The sequence below is a fragment of the Kogia breviceps genome, chromosome 11 (assembly GCF_026419965.1).
Source record: "Kogia breviceps isolate mKogBre1 chromosome 11, mKogBre1 haplotype 1, whole genome shotgun sequence".
Taxonomy (NCBI): domain Eukaryota; kingdom Metazoa; phylum Chordata; class Mammalia; order Artiodactyla; family Physeteridae; genus Kogia; species Kogia breviceps.
Window position 1 is genome coordinate 57385281 of NC_081320.1, and position 19902 is coordinate 57405182.

The 19902-nt window shown below is 35.9% G+C and overlaps 1 protein-coding gene across 8 annotated transcripts in view; it reads left to right on the top strand.

The window, feature by feature from the left end:
- Positions 1-19902, top strand: part of CCDC88A (coiled-coil domain containing 88A) — a 127128-nt gene that overhangs the window by 59588 nt on the left and 47638 nt on the right. For all 8 annotated transcript variants that reach the window (XM_059078584.2, XM_059078588.2, XM_067007571.1 and 5 more), the window contains exons 9-13: positions 7893-7974; positions 10543-10701; positions 12154-12300; positions 12894-13038; positions 16096-16280. In XM_059078584.2, the coding sequence (XP_058934567.1) occupies positions 7893-7974; positions 10543-10701; positions 12154-12300; positions 12894-13038; positions 16096-16280 (718 nt within the window). The remainder of the gene's footprint in view (positions 1-7892; positions 7975-10542; positions 10702-12153; positions 12301-12893; positions 13039-16095; positions 16281-19902) is intronic.

Consider the following 19902-nt stretch of genomic DNA (forward strand, 5'->3'; position numbering starts at 1 on the left):
GAGGGCACATGATTCCTCCATCTCTGTTCTTCTTTCTTACGACTGTTCTGGCTATTTCGGTCTTTTGTGTTTCCATACAATTTTTAAGACTATTTATTCTAATTCTGTGAAAAATGCCATTGGTATTTTGATAGGGTTTGCATTGAATCTGTAGATTGCCTTGGTTAATATGGCCATTTTAACAGTATGAATTATTCCAATCCAAGAACACAGTATATCTTTCCTTCTGTTTGTGTTGTTCAGTTTCTTTCATCAGTGTCTTATAGTTTTCGGAGTACGGGTCCTTTACCTCCTTTGGTAGGTTTATTCCTAGATTAGATATCTTATTATTTTTGATGTGATGGTAAATGGGATTGTTTCCTTAATTTCTCTTTCTAATAGTTTAATGTTAGTGTGTAGAAATTCAACAGATTTCTGTATATTAATTTAGTATCCTGCAACTTTACCGAATTTGTTGATGAGCTCTAGTAGTTTCTGGTTACATCTTTAGGATTTCCTGTCTGTGTTGCCGAACTTAGGTTCAGCTGCTCACTGTTTGAAGGCCAGTACTTGAGAGAAAAGTATTGGTTGGAAAAGAAAAGTTGCTTTATTCAGGAGGCAAGCAACCTGGGGAGAAGGTGGACTTGTGTCCAAAAACCAACTCTGAAGATTCTGCTTGACCATGAAAGTTTTTAAAAGGAGAATCATTTTGGAGGTGGTCAGAGTCTTGTTATCTTCTCCTGTGTGCACACTTTCTGTTTTTTGTTGTGGTTTTTTTTTTTTTTTTTTTTGTGGTACGTGGGCCTCTGACTGTTGTGGCCACTCCCATTGTGGAGCACAGGCTCCAGACGCATAGGCTCAGTGGCCATGGCTCACGGGCCCAGGCGCTCCACGGCATGTGGGGTCTTCCTGGACCAGGGCACAAACCTGTGTCCCCTGAATTGGCAGGAAGATTCTCAACCACCGTGCCACCAGGGAAGCGCCACACTTTCTTCTCATTGGTTGGTGGTGAGGTAACATGGTGGTGTTCCAGGAATCTTGTGCTCAACCTGAAGTGACCATCCTCAACTTGAGTGGGGGCCTTAGTTCCTGTAGGAGAACTCAAAGGTATTGTTATTCCTTGAGGAGGCACCAGGACCCTGCTTTATTGCTGCACAGTTGTTTCTTGACTATTCCTCCTTTGTTTCTACATTCCCTTCCTTCCCCAATTAGTAACTGTTTGAATCTGCCCTTTGGAGCTCAGGGAACGTCAGGAGGCTGAATGAAGCCTATTTCCTACAAACAGCAAACAGGGGACATGAAAAGGACTTGCACCTGGGAGGGTCCCCACAGGGTCCTGCTCAGTTTCATCTATAGTGTCATGTCATCTGCCAATAGTGACAGTTTTCATTCTTCCTTTCCAATTTGGATTCCTTTTATTTCTTTTTCTTGTCTGATTGCTGTGGCTAGGACTTCAATATTATGTTGAATAAAAGTGGTGAGAGTGGACATCCTTGTCTTACTATTGATCTTAATGGAAATGCTTTCAGCTTATCACTGTTGAGTATGATTTTAGCTGTGGGTTTGTCATATATAGCCTTTATTATGTTGCATTATGGTCCCTCTATGCCCACTTTCTGCAGAGTTGTTCTTCTAAATGGGTGTTGAGTATTGTCAAAAGCTTTTTCTGCATCTATCAAGATGATCATATGGTTTTTCTTTTTCAGTTTGTTAATGTGGTGTTCTAAAAGATACATGCACCCCAGTGTTCATAGTAGCATTATTTACACTTGCCAAGATATGGTAGCAACCTCAGTGTCCATCAGCAGATGAATGGATTAAGAATATGTGGTATGAACACAAGAGAAAGAAAAGACCTACAATAACAAACCCAAAACAATTAAGAAAATGGTAATAGGAACATACGTATCGATAATTACCTTAAATGTAAATGGATTAAATGCTCCAACCAAAAGACATAGACTGGCTGAATGGATACAAAAACAAGACCCATATATATGCTGACTACAAGAGACCCACTTCAGACCTAGGGACACATACAGACTGAATGTGAGGGGATGGAAAAAGATATTCCATGCAAATGGAAATCAAAAGTAAGCTGGAGTAGCAATTCTCATATCAGACAAAATAGATTTTAAAACAAAAGACTGTTACAAGAGAAAAAAAGGACACTACATAATGATCAAGGGATCAATCTAAGAAGAAGATATAACAATTGTAAATATTTATGCACCCAACATAGGATCAGCTCATTACATAAGGCAAATACTAACAACCATAAAAGAGGAAATTGACAGGAACACAATCATAGTAGGGGACTTTAACACCCCACTTTCACCAATGGACAGATCATCCAAAATGAAAATAAATAAGGAAACACAAGCTTTAAATGATACATTAAACAAGATGGACTTAATTGATATTTACAGGACATTCCAAGCAAAAACAACAGAATACACTTTCTTCTCAAGTGCTCATGGAACATTCTCCAGTATAGATCATTATCTTGCATCACAAATCAAGCCTTGGAAAATTTAAGAAAATTGAAATTGTATCAAGTATCTTGTCTGACCCCAATGCTATGAGACTAGATATCAATTACAGGAAGAAGTCTGTAAAAAATACAAACACATGGAAGCTAAACAATACACTACTTAATAACCAAGAGATCACTGAAGAAATAAAAGAGGAAATAAAAAAATACCTGGAAACAAATGACAATGAAAATATGAAGACCCAAAACCTATGGGATGCAGCAAAAGGAGTTCTAAGAGGGAAGGTTATAGCAATACATTCCTACCTTAAGAAACAAGAACCATCTCAAATAAACAACCTAACCTTACACCTAAAGCAGTTCGAGAAAGAAGAACAAAAAACACCCAAAGTTAGAAGAAGGAAAGAAATCATAAAGATAAGATCTGAAATAAATGAAAAAGAAATGAAGGAAACGATAGCAAAGATCAATAAAACTGAAAATTGGTTCTTTGAGAAGGTAAACAAAATTGATAAACCATTAGCCAGACTCATCAAGAAAAAAAGAGAGAAGACTCAAATCAATAGAATTAGAAATGAAAAAGGAGAAGTAACAACTGACACTGCAGAAATACAAAGGATCATGAGAGATTACTGCAAGCAACTATATGCCAATAAAAAGGACAACCTGAAGAAATGGACAAATTCTTAGAAATGCACAACCTTCCAAGACTGAACCACGAAGAAATAGAAAATATGAACAGACCAATCATAAGCACTGAAATTGAAACTGTGATTAAAAATCTTCCAACAAACAAAAGCCCAGGACCAGATGGCTTCACAGGCGAATTCTATGAAACATTTAGAGAAGAGCTAAGACCTATCTTTCTCAAACTCTTCCAAAAGATAGCAGAGGGAGGAACACTCCCAAACTCATTCTACAAGGCCACCATCACCCTGATACCAAAACCAGACAAAGATGTCACATAAAAAGAAAACTATAGGCCAATATCACTGATGAACATAGATGCAAAAATCCTCAACAAAATACTAGCACACAGAATCCAACAGCACATTAAAAGGATCATACACCATGATCAAGTGGGGTTTATCCCAGGAATGCAAAGATTCTTCAGTATACGCAAATCAATCAATGTGATACACCATATTAACAAATTGAAGGAGAAAAACCATGCGATCATCTCAATAGATGCAGAGAAAGCTTTCGATAAAATTCAACACCATTTATGGTAAAAACCCTCCAGTAAGTAGGCATAGAGGGAACTTACCTCAGTATAATAAAGGCCATATGTGACAAACCCACAGCCAACATTGTTCTCAATGGTGAAAAACTGAAACCATTTCCACTAAGATTAGGAACAAGACATGGTTGCCCACTCTTACCACTATTATTCAACATAGTTTTGGAAGTTCTAGCCACAGCAATTAGAGAAGAAAAAGAAATAAAAAGAGTACAAATCGGAAAAGAAGTAACGCTGTCACTGTTTGCAGATGACATGATACTACACATAGAGAATCCTAAAGATGCTACCAGAAAACTACTAGAGCTAATCAATGAATTTCGTACAGTAGCAGGATACAAAATTAATGCACAGAAATCTCTTGCATTCCTATACACTAATGATGAAAAATCTGAAAGACAAATTAAGGAAACACTCCCTTTTATCCTTGCAACAAAAAGAATAAAATATCTAGGAATAAACCTACCTAAGGAGACAAAAGACCTGTATGCAGAAAATTATAAGACACTGATGAAAGAAATTAAAGATGATACAAACAGATGGACAGATATACCATATTCTTGGATTGGAAGAATCAACATTGTGAAAATGACTCTACCACCCAAAGCAATCTACAGATTCAATGCAATCCCTATCAAGCTACCAATGGCATTTTTCACAGAACTAGAACAAAAAATTTCACAGTTTGTATGGAAACACAAATGACCTCGAATAGCCAAAGCAATCTTGAGAACAAAAAATGGAGCTGGAGGAATCAGGCTCCCTGAGTTCAGACTATACTACAAAGCTACAGTAATCAAGACAGTATGGTACTGGCACAAAAACAAAAATATTGATCGATGGAACAGGATAGAAAGCCCAGAGATAAACCCACACACATATGGTCACCTTATCTTTGATAAAGGAGGCAAGAATATACAGTGGAGAAAAGACAGCCTCTTCAGTAAGTGGTGCTGGGAAAGCTGGACAGCTACATGTAAAAGAATGAAATTAGAACACTCCGTAACACCATACACAAAAATAAACTCAAAATGGATTAAAGACCTAAATGTAAGGCCAGACACTATCAGGCTCTTAGAGGAAAGCATAGGAAAGCATTCTATGACATAAATCACAGCAAGATCCTTTTTGACCCATCTCCTAGAGAAATGGAAATAAAAACAAAAATAAACAAATGGGACCTAATGAAACTCAAAAGCTTTTGCACAGCAAAGGAAACCATAAACAAGATGAAAAGACAACCCTCAGAATGGGAGAAAATATTTGCAAATGAAGCAACTGACAAAGGATTAATCTCCAAAATTTACAAGTAGCTTATGCAACTCAATATCACAGAAACAAACAACCCAGTCCAAAAATGGGCAGAAGACCTAAATAGACATTTCTGCAAAGACAATAGGCAGATTGCCAACAAACACAAGAAAGAATGCTCAACATCATTAATCATTAGGGAAATGGAAATCAAAGCTACAATGAGATATCATCTCACACCGGTCAGAATGGCCATCATCAAAAAATCTACAAACATTATATGCTGGAGAGGGTGTGGAGAAAAGGGAACCCTCTTGCACTGTTGGTGGGAATGTAAATTGATACAGCCACTATGGAGAACAGTATGGAGGTTCCTTAAAAAAGGAAAAATAGAACTACCGTATGACCCAGCAATCCCACTACTGGGCATATACCCTGAGAAAACCATAATTCAAAAAGAAGAGTCATGTACCACAATGTTCATTGTAGCTCTATTTACAATAGCCAGGACATGGAAGCAACTTAAGTGTCCATCAACAGATGAATGGCTAAAGAAGATGTGGCACATATATACAATGGAATATTACTGAGCCATAAAAAGAAACGAAATTGAGTCATTTATAGTGAGGTGAATGGACCTAGAGTGTGTCATACAGAGTGAAGTAAGTTAGAAAGAGAAAAACAAATACCGTATGCTAACACATATATATGGAATCTACAAAACAAAAAAAAGTGTTCATGAAGAATCTAAGGGCAAGATGGGAATAAAGACACAGACGTACTAGAGAATGGACTTGCGGATACGGGGAGGGGGAAGGGTAAGCTGGGATAAAGTGAGAGAGTGGCATGGACATATATACACTACCAAATGTAAAATAAATAGCTAGTGGGAAGCAGCCGCATAGCACAGGGAGATCAGATCGGTGCTTTGTGACCACCTAGGGAGGTGGGATAGGGAGGGTGGGAGGGAGGGCGATGCAAGAAGGAGGAGATATGGGGATATATGTATATGTATAACTGATTCACTTTGTTATAAAGCAGAAACTAACACACCATTGTAAAGCAATTATACTCCAATAAAGATGTTTAAAAAAAAAGAACATGTGGTATATATACATAGAATGGACTGCCAGGCAGCCATAAAAAGAATGAAATGTTGCCATTTAAAACAACATGGATGGACTTGGAGGGTATTATGCTAAGTTAAATAAGTCAGACAGAGAAAGACAAATACTGTATGATGTCACTTATATGTCGAATCTAAAAAATAAAACAAACTAGTGAATATAACAAGAAAGAGATTCATAGATATAGGGAACAAACCAGTGGTTACCAGTTGGTAGAGGGAAGGGGGAGGGGCAACATAAGAGTAGGGGATTAAAAGGTACAACTTATGTATAAAGTAAGCTACAGGACATATTGTGTACAAAACTGGGAATATAGCCAATATTTTATGGAGTATAACTTTTTTTTTTTTTTTTTTTTTTTTTTTTTTTTTTTTTTGCGGTACATGGGCCTCTCACTGTTGTGGCCTCTCCTGTTGCAGAGCGCAGGCTCCGGACGCACAGGCTCAGTGGCCATGGCTCACAGGTCTAGCTGCTCCACAGCATGCGGGATCTTCCCGGACACGAACCTGTATGCCCTGCATCGGCAGGCGGACTCTCAACCACTGCACCTCCAGGGAAGCCCTGGAATATAACTTTAAAAAATTGTGAATCACTGTAGTGTATATGCATAACTTACATAATGTTGTATATCAAGTATACTTCAATAAATGTTTCTGGTGAAAAAAAATTTTAAACATAAGCAGGTAGAAGATGTTAGAATCAGATTGTTTTACACAATGAACATTTACTTTTTATTATTTAAGAACAGAAGATGGACAAGTAGGGATAGTGAGTGGAGACTTACTTTGAGGAGCTTAGCTCTGAAGGGGAGATAGAAAATGGGAGTTAGAAGTAAAGCAATTTAAAAAGAAAAAAGTATATAGTAGGAGGAATACAAAGATGTCTAGACTACAGGGAAGAAACCACTAGAGATAAAGATTTTAGCAGGGGGATTTTTGCAGAAACTAGCTCCTGTAGCTTTAATACATTTCCATTCCAAAATGTATTAGGTATCTGTGGCAGTGTATCATTTTCTTTAGGTCATTGTAAATGTTGAAAATAATTTGGGGCTTCACTGGTGGCACAGTGGTTAAGAATCTGCCTGCCAATTCAGGGGACACGGGTTCCTGCACTGGTCCGGGAAGATCCCACATGCCGTGGAGCAACTAAGCCCGCAAGCCACAACTACTGAGCCTGCACTCTAGAGCCTCCCGAGCCACAACTGCTGAAGCCCGTGCGCCTAGAGCCTGTGCTCCGCAACAAGAGAAGCCACCGCAATGAGAAGCCCACACACCACAACAAAAAAGTACCCCGACTCGCCACAGCTAGAGAAAGCCCATGCACAGCAACTAAGACCCAGTGCAGCCAAAAATAAATAAAGAAATTTATAAAAAAATAAAAATAAAAAAGAAAGAAAATAGTTTGGAGATTGTTAGAAGTCTCAGACCCAGATCGTACTGCCTTTCATAAAAACTCTTCCAGCTCGTCTTTGACTAGGCAGAGAGGGAGAAAGAGCTAAAGGAGAGTGAGAATTGGGGGATGGCAGAAAAGATGAAGAGAGAGAAGCTACCTTATGAACTATGAGGACATTAGTCACTGAGGTTCTTAGCCTTTGGAGAACTTTAAGGGAGAGTATCATGACATCCAGTCATATAAATTCCTAATACCAATTTCTTTGTCTTTTTCCCTAGGTTGGGGTTATGGCCAGTACTGTGTTAAACTAGATGTTTAGTAATGATAATAAGTTTGTATTGATACAGATGATGATCATAGTTTTCAAAGCATTAAATTTATTATTTAATAAATATTTTTTGCATTTAAGGGAGGAAAAGACTGAACAGTTGTTGGACTGTAAACAAGAACTTGAGCAAATGGAAATAGAACTAAAAAGGCTGCAACAAGAGGTTTGTACCTGAAACTTTTATTATATAGGATCAATTGGAAATTGATTTTTCTCATTATAATATATAACATTTGCCTTACTGCTTACTGAGGTTTCATGAGATCCAATGACTTTTTCAGTGTTTCTGTGTTCAAAAATGCCAGAACCAAAACTAGAAATCAAAACTAAAAAGGTCTTTGGAGTTTTCTATTTTCTCTATTAGTTCTATTCAAACTTTGCTAAGAATCCAAGGAGCCTCTTAGGACTGGCGCAGTTCCAGGTTTGTCTTTTTTATGTATTGGCTTCTGTGGGCTTGGAAGCTGGAACACCTTTAGGTCTCTGCTGTCTGATGGTGCTTTATGGTAACCTTATATATGATGGAATGCTTCTTAATTTTTCACTGTTTCTACTAAATAAGATCCAAACTTTTACTTTTAAAAATACTATTTTTATTTTTCTAATGCTTTGTGTTTTTTCATCTTGAACGAAGACTGTTTAAGAATTTGCTTCTTTTAATTACTCTGTAATGTTTTGTTTTCATTTAGAGGTAGTAATACAAGAGGTCTTCTTTAACCCATAAATGGTAAGGATTGGAGTAAGGCTGGACAATTATTTCTTCTCCTTGCTTCACCTAACCTGCCATTTTAAATTCAGGGAACATTTCACTTGTGGGATGATTAACTGGGACCTTTCTAGATGAATGAATCTAGGGATCATAATTTTTAGTTTTAGATTTGCTGTTGCTGCTATTCCACTTCTTGGTAGCAGGGTTTTTTGTATTTGTGTTCCATCTAAAATTGTGGTTCTCAACCTTTTTGGTCTCAAGACTCTTCTTTTCTCTTGAAGATTAATGAGGATTATTTAATGTGTATTCTTTTTTCTGGAATTTACTATATTTGAAATTAAAACTAAGAATTTTAAAAGTATTTATTAATTCATTTAAAAATAATTCTCAATCCACTCCATGTTAACATAAAAATTATATAGTAATTAACCTTTATTTTCCAAAACAAAAAAAATTAGAAGAATAGTAGTCTTTTATATTTTTTGCAAATCTTTTTAAAATTCCTGGATTAATTGAAGACTACCAGATTCTCATATCTATTGAATATTTCTGCATTCAATCTGTTACGATATCACATGCCATGTATGTAGCCTCTGGAAAACTCCACTGTCCCTTCATGAGAGAATGAGAGTGAAAACAGCAAGTACTGTCTTAGTATTATTACGAAAATAGTTTTGACCTCATGAATTCCCTGGAAGGGTTTCAGGGACCCACAGATTTCCCTGGATCACACTTTGATTACTGCTACTCAAAGGATTACAAGAGGGCTTTTAAAAGGTTGAATTTTAATACTTATTTCAGATGGCGTAAAGATATGCAAGTAATCATTCATGTGAAAGTATTAAAAACTCAGCAGGATTTTGGTAACATGTCTGGATAGAAACATTATTTCTCTAAAGTAACTAATGATCAACTTTTGTAAGAGTTTGCCTCTTCTGTGTTTTTACTATCTGGCATTTTAAAGTTAACTTTTCACCTTAAATTCATTGCAAATGGTTATGTTGAGGAGAGGTTTACTTTTTTAAAAATATACTGAATATTTTTTACATTCTTAATGGAGAACATTATATATAAAAGTTTTTATACAAGCATATGCTTTTATTTTTGTATAGAAACATATTTTTTAAAATTATTATTTTTTATTTATTTATTTAGCTGCACTGAGTATTAGTTGAGACATGCAGGATATTCATTGCCATGTGCGGGATCTTCATTGCTGCATTTGGGATCTTTAGTTGCAGCATACAAACTCTTAGTTGCAGCATGTGGGATCTAGTTCCCTGACCAGGGATCAAACCCACTCCCCCTGCATTGGGAGCATGGAGTCTTAGCCACTGGACCACCAGGGAAGTCCCTAGAAACATATATGTTTAAAATGCATATTCTTGGTTTAAAAGAAGCTTTTTTATCTCCCCATTTAAAAAAAAATAATTAAGGTGTAATTTATATACCATTAAATTTACACTTTTCTCAGTCCATCGCCTTAACTACTTGGCCTCCTCGTCCCACGAAAATCACACTTTTAAAGTACACAAGTCAGGGACTTCCCTGATGGCGCAGTGAATAAGACTCTGTGCTCCCAATGCAGGGGGACTGGGTTCGATCCGTGGTCAGGGAACTAGATCCCACATGCATGCCGCAACTAATAGTTTGCATGCCACAGCTAAGGACCTCATGTGCCGCAACTAAGGAGCTGGCGAAATGCAGGTAAGGAGCCCGCCTCCCACAATGAATACCCGGTGCAAATAAATAAATAAATAAATAATTTAAAAATAATAATGATAAAGTACACAAGTCAGGGACTTCCCTCGTAGTCCAGTGGTTAAGACTCTGCGCTTCCAATGCAAGGGACACAAGTTTGATCCCTGGTTGGGGAGCTAAGATCCTACATGCCACAGGACGCAGACAAAAAAAAGTACACATGTCATTGTTTTTTTGGTAAATTCTTCAGATTGTACAACCCAAGGATTATCAATTTGGAAATAGAAAATAATATTTTATATATTAATATGTGTTTATATTTAGAACATGAATTTGCTTTCGGATGCTCGTTCTGCAAGAATGTATCGAGATGAATTAGATGCGCTTCGGGAGAAGGCTGTCAGAGTTGATAAGCTTGAAAGTGAAGTTAGCAGATACAAAGAGAGGCTACATGATATTGAATTTTATAAGGCAAGAGTTGAGGTATGTTATGTAATTTAAACCATTCACAGTTCTTTTCTTTAGAAGTATTATGATTTTTCAAAATGCATTTAAAATGCACTTTAATAAATGTAAGGAACTCTTGAAACATTGAGCAAACTGTAAATAGCATCAGGTGTTTATTTTATGATGGATCAGCGTATTTAGACTTGTAAAAAGGGATTTTGGGATGCTATTCATTTTATTGAATTCTTTGGGGCTCTTTCATTCCTTTATTTAGTATTATGTGTAGTGAAGACTTTTGAAATAAAAATAAAGTATATATCTCTACTAATTTCTAACTCGTTCCTAGAAGTGAGTGGGAAACACATTTCTGATTGCTGCTCAACTCAGAATACTAAATTAGGATCAATGAAGGGGAAATCAATATCTGTCTCCCTCTCTCTCTCTCGCTCTCTCTGCCCCTCCCCCCACCTCTCTCTCTTTCTTCCCTCCCACCCCCATTTGTCTTCTCTCTTTATATATATGTATGAACAAATTAGAAAAAAACAATTTTTCTTAGTTAATGTTTGCAGTTCTGTGTTACATGAAGTTGAGTTTGACAGCAAGAATTTGAAAATCCTTGCTTCTTGGCATTCTTTTTTCCTTTCTCTGTGCTTTCTTCATTGTCTGTAAACAGAGGAGATTTTGGTCAGTTTTAATATGGGGATTAGAAAGAAGGAGTATGCTAAATCAGGAAATGAAAACATAAGAGAAAGTTAGAACTTAGCCTGAATGTTACCAGAAAATAGACCCAATGGAGTGCAAAGATAAGGTGTATATTAGTTCTTTGTTAATTGTTTAAATAGGTGTATGCATGGCACTATTAAGGGATCCTCATGTATGCCACTGTTTTAATATACTTTCTCTTGACTTCAGCTTATAAACTGTAGGCTTAAACTTAGCAATATAAATTTGTGAACATGTCTTCAAAACATATGTAGAAGTTTAAAGATGTTTATATAAAATATTTATTGATAAAGCCTTGGTTTATGATTCTGTGAGTCTTAATTCAATTCTTGGTATTTTACTCAAAAACCCCAAATTCTTCACTTTCAAGTAGAGAGAAACCTAAATCTATTTCAGTAAATAAATTAAGCCCTGATTCTATGGCGATTGGTGTCTTAAATATCTGGAAGACTACTTATACTGAGTTCTTTATCCTTGTGACTAAGGAATTTAAATATACCCTGAAAATTTTATGTGAAATTATAGTAGTATTATTCATCCTAATGTGAGTACTGAGTATTTTGTTTATATAATAACTTAAATTCTGGGAAATAAAATGAAACCAACTATGTTTCTGTTATTCAGTAGCTTTACTCTTGCATAGAACTGTTGATAAAGACTGCTTAATGTCTTACTTTATAATAAAGAATTCTTATGTTTCACAGCTTTAAAAATTAACATATTAATGTATTTGTGACAAATAAAGCCTACTTGAAATGTTTATAGGAATTAAAAGAAGACAATCAAGTTTTATTAGAAACAAAAACCATGTTGGAAGACCAATTAGAAGGAACTCGAGCTCGTTCTGATAAATTACATGAATTAGAGAAAGAAAATTTACAACTGAAGGCTAAACTGCATGATATGGAAATGGTATGTATTATAAGGTAGATCTATTACATGGCCTCTAAGTAAAAATTCTAAGATTTATCTGATTTCCCTATAGTGACAAGGATGGCTAGTGTCCTTAAGGCCTTAACAGAGAAGAGATAGGTAAATAAATTAGATGCTTCCAATTTTATATGAATTCAGAAGTAGTAGAAATTTCTGCTTTTGTTACAGAGGGGTATTATTTATTAATTTTGACTACTGCTTTTCAGAAAACCCTAATAAGCCATTGTACAAACACTCCTTTAGAATATAGAAATACAGCTATTTGCTAAAATTTATCATTGGGTCAGAAATCATTTGTTATATCATTAAAACAATATAATGACTAAGAAGAGGTGTTTTCAGTGTCCCCAAAGATCACTATAAAAGGATGTCAGAGACCTGATCAGTTTAGTGACCAGCAGTAATAATTATAATTGATTATTAGCTTCAAATTGTGAAAATTTTAAGGAACTCACAGTTTATCTCTTTATACAGTTTCTGATAAATGAAAGTTATAAGTAATAAAATATTAGCTTGAAATTGTAGTGTTTCTTAGCTTCCTTTTCTCTCCCTATTCCCTGCCAATAAAAAAGGAGCGTGATATGGATAGAAAAAAAATTGAAGAATTAATGGAAGAAAATATGACTTTGGAAATGGCACAGAAACAAAGTATGGATGAATCATTACATCTTGGCTGGGAGCTGGAACAAATATCCAGAACTAGTGAACTTTCTGAAGGTATTTCCAATACTCTTTTTAAAAATTTAAATGGATGAATGAATAAATGAAGTTGTATTTATGCTTACATTTCTGGATATTTCATTGCTGTTCTTTATTTTCCCTGGTTGGAGATGTCGCAAAAGGCCACACATCTCCCTAGATAGAATTTCACAGAGTAATGTGTTAATTTCCATATGCCTGGGTCTGGTCCTTATCTTTGCATGTCTTACAACTCAACTTTGAGTGCAGTAGCAGATTCGATCAGTTGTTTAGGCACAATTTCATGTTCATATCACAATAAACTGGGATATCAGTTTATTAATTTATTTTGAGAGATACAGCTATCTACTAAATAGAAGAGAAAAGTCATTAGCTGGTCACCATGTTCTTTGACTTTAGGCAAACCTAAATAAGAAATCAGAATGCAGTGGGAATATTCTTTGGTGAATATATAGCCAGAATAAAGCAAGTTAAGGATCTTTATGGCTACTTTCATCAATATGTTGGATTTTAGGATTATACCTACCATTTATACCCTGGAGGTAATGAAAGACCCCAGATAAATTTTTAACTTTTGGCTCTATTTCCCTAGACTCCACATTAACTTGTCCTCTTTATTAAAGCTGGGGCACACACATACAATGTGGCTTTTTGTGTTAAAGCTTTGAGTTTGCTAATACTGCTATACAATACTTTTTTGAAATTATACCCAGGTCACATTTATTTGAATTAGACTGGTCCCCTAATTCCTTAGTTACCCAGTATTTAGATTATTATACCTGTTTTTCTTCCTTCAGCAGATATGTATTAAGCACCTACCATGTGTAAAATATTATACCAGGCCCTGAGGATATAGTGGTGAGGTAGACATAAGGTCTGAAAGAGCTTATAACCTGGCGCTTAAAGAAGTTACTTCTACAGATAACTCATCATATTTATTACTATTAGTCTTTTCCTAATTTTACATTTGAGAACCTAATTCAGGATTCTGGGACCCCAAGTAAATTGACTTCATAGTAAGTGATTATATTCAGCTGAGAATGAACTTGCCGGGCTGTGTTACTTAAAATATTTGTGGAACTTTTTTACTGTATTCCATGTGAATTGAGTTACAAAGAAAACAGTTCAGACTTAAATGTTTTCTACTACTACAGTAGTTAAAATTACACTGTTAGGAGTTTTCTCACCTGTTAAGTGGGGATAATAATAGTAAGTACTATCTTACAGGGTTGTTGTGAAGGTTGAATTTGTTAATGAAGCCCTTTAGAACTGTGCCTAGTAAATAGTAAGCATTTGAGTGTTTTTTATTATTATTATTATTATCATAATATCACAGTTTTGCGGGGGTCATAGAACATAAAATTCATTTAGTGTGGCATAGTTTTTTTTAACTATACAAGGGACTTTCTAGAAAATTTGCAAACTCTGGAAAAAGATAAAGAAGGAAATCAAAGTCACTAATAATTTCTTGCCTTTTACATTTCACAAAATTTGCTTCTAGAATTTTCCTACACACACAGGGTTATTTTTTATATCATCAGATCAGTGTGTATATACAATTAAGGTTCCTTTTTTCATCTAAGAATATAATATAGACAATCTCCCATGTTAAAAATGTGTCGTAAGTATCCTTTTAAAGTCTTTGTAGTCTGACTGGAAGCTTCCTCAAAGCATGTAGTATTGAAAGCTTTATTAAGGCATATCATGTTTTGTAGCCTGATCTTGTTTAATTGAAATGCATGACCTCAAATCATGCAATTAGAGTTGTACTTAAGAAGACTTGGACAACTAATGGAATTTATAAAAAGTCAATGACTACCTAGTATACTAACTTTTAATAAAAGATTAACAGTGTGCTGACTAGAACAAAAGGTTGAAATAAGAATTGAGGCTTTCTTTACTTAAAATCTAGGGGATATTTTACTCTACCTAATTTTTAAAAGAATGTATGACTTGTGTGGCTACATGTTTGTGTGTGTGTGTTTCTTTGCTTTTTATGATGGAGGATTTCAAACGTACACAAAAGTAGACAGACCCAGAAATTCCCTCCTGTATTTCTGTTTATTTCCCTTCCTGAAGTCTAGGATTTCAAAATAAATTCTAAGTGTCATATTTCATTTGTAAATCCTAATATTTTTATATCATCAAAATATTTAATGAGTCTGTTACAGGGTTATTAAAAATAATTATTTTTGGCTTACTGGAGAGCATCATTTACAGAAGTCGAAACTCAGTTTTCTTATCTTAAAAAATAGAATGCTGAAAGCTACTCAGAAAGATGATTTCTGTTGGCAAAATGGACTGCATGTTGCTGTTTATACGTAATTAGCCAGGATTCTTCATTTAGAGAAAGACGTTTTCGTTTTTTTTTTCCTTTTTTTTTTTTTTTTTTTTTTTGTGGTACGTGGGCCTCTCACTGTTGTGGCCTCTCCCGTTGTGGAGCACAGGCTCCAGACGCACAGGCCCAGCGGCCATGGCTCACAAGCCCAGCCGCTCCGCGGCATGTGGGATCTTCCCGGACCGGGGCACGAACCCGCGTCCCCTGCATCGGCAGGTGGATTCTCAACCACTGCGCCACCAGGGAAGCCCGAGAAAGACTTTTTCGAAGTGACCAGTGTGTACTACTGTCTTGCCTTTCTCAGAATCAGATTAGGATTTTTTTCCCCCTCAAACTGTTTTCCTTTATCTTTGAAAGTGTGGTGTAGGATATGCTTTATACTTCTTATTTGAGTCACACAATGACTCTATTAGATACACAGGTTAATAACTATGTTTTGTCAAAGTAACCTAAGAGTCATTGAGGTTAAAGTTAATTTCTCATGGAACTAGAACTGAAAGTCTAGTCACTTCTGTCTAAATTTTGTACTTTTTTTCTTACTAGAATGCTTATGGATGCATTAGAAATTCAATATTTACCTGTATTTTATATCTCTTTTCTTATTGTGTCTATCTTGCATAACTTTATAAATTTTTTATAAAGTTAAGGACCAGGTGATTTAGTGTATTTACACTAAATATTTTAAATAGTGAAGAGTAAACATAGTTTTACCAGTGATGTATTTTTCAATATTATAGCACCACAAAAATCCTTGGGCCATGAGGTAAATGAATTGACATCAAGTAGGTTGTTGAAGTTGGAGATGGAAAATCAGAGTTTGACAAAAACTGTAGAAGAGCTTCGGAGTACTATGGATTCTGCAGAAGGCACCACTTCCAAAATCCTGAAAATTGAAAAAGAAAATCAAAGACTAAGTAAGAAGGTAAATAAAAATTAATATTTAATGTAATATAAAAAGTATATGTAAAAGTATAAATAAATAGCACTGAGAACATTTATTTTCCAGCTTTTAGTGTACCCTCAATATTATTTTAAATTATTATATAAAATTTCAAACTTATATAAGTGTGAAGTGAATGAACTCATTCAGCTCTAGACTCATTCATTCAGCTTCAATAATTATTAACTTATAGCCAGTCTTACTTCTACCCTTGATACTCTCCTAATAGCCACTAGATGATTTTGAAGTAAATTCTAGATGTCGTACTATTTCACCAATAAATATCTCAGTATAAATCTCTAAAAAGTAAGGAAATTTTTTTTAAAAAAAGAACACTGACATTATCACGCTTAAAAAAATCATAGTTTGGGGCCAGCATTTAAATTTTTCCAAATCTATTAGGATTTTAAAAAAATATTTTATTTGAATATGAATCCAAATAAGATCATACATTCAATCAGTTGATGTGTCCCTTAAGTCTTTTTTAGTCCATAGATTGACTCTTCTTTCCTAGCAATTTTTCTGTTGAAGAAACCTCAAACAGGTGGCACATGTCTGGTTGTCTCTCTTTCTGTGATGTTAGTTGTCATAGAAAATCATTTGCTTAGATCCCTGAATTAATGAGAGGTTACAAAATCTTGATATTATATCATCCCTTCTTAATTTGGTAGCTAGAGTATTTCTATTAAAAAAAACTTTTTTTTTTAAAAACTATTGGTTTAAAAAAAAAGAAAAACCACCACTGGTTACTCTGAGAACAGCTCTTAGGGGTAAAGTAGGATGAATGTTTGATTCTGTACCTTTATTTACCAGTTTCCTAGTAATGAATCAGTTCTCTCATATCCTCCTGAGATAGTTAATGAGTGAGTGTGTTGTTTGTTTTAGTGTCGTTATGAACTCATGGATTTAAAAATATTTAAAGTATTTTAATACACTATTTATTTTTCTTACTCTCCCAACTCTTTAAGCTGCTTCCTGAATCCTATGACATGACCTTAGCACTCCTGGAGAGCTTCCTTGCTTTCTACCATGACGAAGTGTTCTCTTAAACATTTCCTGCCCCAGTCCCGAAAACAGCCATTTCTCCAAAAAGCACTTGTTCCTTTTAGTGGGAAGTGGTATTTAGAGACCACGATTTAGGGATTATAAAACCTGAATTTTAACTAGACTTCGAACAGAAATACAAGTGTACCTTTTTTTTTATTGCATTTTACTTTATTTCACTTCACAGATAATTGTGGTTTTTACAACTTGAAAGTTTAAGGCAACCCTGCTTCAGACAAATCTATCAGAACCATTTTTCTAACAGCATTTGCTTATTACTTCGTGTTTCTGTGTCACATTTTGGTAATTTTCACAATATTTCAAACTCTTTCGTTGTTATTGTATTTGTTATGGTGATGTCTAATCAGTGATCTTTGATGTTAGTATTGTAATTGTTTGGGGGCGCCACAGACTGCACCCATGTATGATAGTGAACTTAACCCATAAATGGTGCATGTGTTCTGACTTCTCCACTGACTGGTGAGTCCCCCATCTCTCTCCCTCTTCTTGGCCCTCCATATTCCCTGAGATACAACAATATTGAAATTAGGCCAGTTAATAACCTACAGTGGCCTCTGTGTTCAAGTGAAAGGAAGTGTCGCACGTCTCTCACTTTAAATCAAAAGCTAGAAATGATTAAGCTTAGTGAAGAAGGCATGTTGAAAGCCAAGACAGGGGCTTCCCTGGTGGCGCAGTGGTTGAGAGTCTGCCTGCCGATGCAGGAGAGACGGGTTCGTGCCCCAGTCTGGGAAGATCCCACATGCCGCGGAGCGGCTAGGCCCGTGAGCCATAGGCCACGCGTCCGGAGCCTGTGCTCCACAACAGGAGAGGCCACAACAGTGAGAGGCGCGCGTACTGCAAAAAAACAAACAAACAAAAAAAGCCAAGACAGGCTGAGAGATAGGCCTCCTGCACCAGTTAGCCAAGTTGTGCATGCAAAGAAAAAGTTCTTGAAGGGAATTAAAAGTGCTACTCCAGTGAACATATGAATGATAAGAAAGTGAAAGAGCATTATTGCTGATATGGAGAAAGTTTTAGTAGTCTGGATAGAAGACATGCCAGCCACAAAATTCCCTTAAGCCAAAGCCTAATCCAGAGCAATGCCCTCTCTTTGATTCTTTGAAGGCTGAGAGAGGTGAGGAAGCTTCAGAAGAAAAGTTTGAACCTTGCAGAGGTTGGTTTGTGAGATTGAGGGAAAGAAGCTGTCTACATAACATAAAAGTACAACAGGAAGCAGCAAGTGCTGATGTAGAAGCTGTATTTAATTATCCAGAATATCTAGTTAATATAATTAATTAAGGTGGCTACACTAAACAGTAGATTTTCAGTGTAGTCAAAACAGCCTTCTATTGAAAGAAGAGGCCATCTAGGACTTCCATAGCTAGAGAGGGTAAGTCAGTGCCTAGGTTCAAAGCTTCAGAGAACAGCCTGACTCTCTTGGTAAGGGGCTAATGCAGCTGGTGGCTTGAAATTGAAGTCAGTGCTCATTTACCATTCCCAAAATCCTAGGGCCCTTAAGAATTCTGCTTAATCTACTTTCCCTGTGCTCTCTCAGTGGATCAACTAATCCTGGGTGACAGCACATCTGTTTATAATATGATTTACTGACTATTCTAAGCTCACTTTTGAGACCTTACTGCTCAAACAAAAATTCCTTTCAAGATACTGCCGATCATTGACAATGCACCTGGTCACCCAAGAGCTCTGGTGTAGACTTAAAATGAGATTCATGTTTTCATGCCCACTAAGGCAACATCCATTCTGCAACCCATGGATCAAGGAGTAAGTTCGACTTTCAAGTCTTATTCTTTAAGAAATATATTTTGTAAGGCTATAGGTGCCATAGAAGGTGATTCCTCTGATGGATCTGGGCAAAGTCAATTGAAAACATTCTGGAAAGGATTCACCATTCTAGATGCCATTAAGAACATTCGTGATTCATGGGAAGAGGTCAAAGTAACAACATTAATAGGAGTTTGAAAGAAGTTGATTCTGACCCTGATGGATGACTTGGAGGGGTTCAGGACTTCAGTGGAGGAATTTTTGCAGATGTGGAGGAAATAGCAAGAGAACCAGAATTAGAAATGGAGCCTGAAGATGTGACTGAATTGGTACACTCTCATGATAGAACTTTAATGGATTAGGAGTTGCTTCTTATGTGTTAGCGAAGAAAGTGGTTTCTTGAGATGGAATCTACTGGTGAAGATAGTTGAAATGATAACAAAGGACTTAGAATATTACATAAAGTTGATAAAGCAGTGGCAATGTTTAAGAGAAGTGACTCCAATTTTGAAAAATATTCGGATGCTGTTAAATGGCATTGCATGCTACAGAGAAATCATTCATGAAAGGAAGAGTCAATCAACGCATAAGAAATTGCATAGTCACCCCAGCCTTCAGCAACTACTACACTGGTCAGTCAGCAACCACCAACAACTAGGCAAGACCCTCCACCAGCAAAAAGATTATGATTTGCTGAAGGCTCAGATGATGGTTAACATTTTTAGCAGTAAAGTATTTGAAGGTGTGTATATTGTTTTTTTAGACATAATGCTATTGC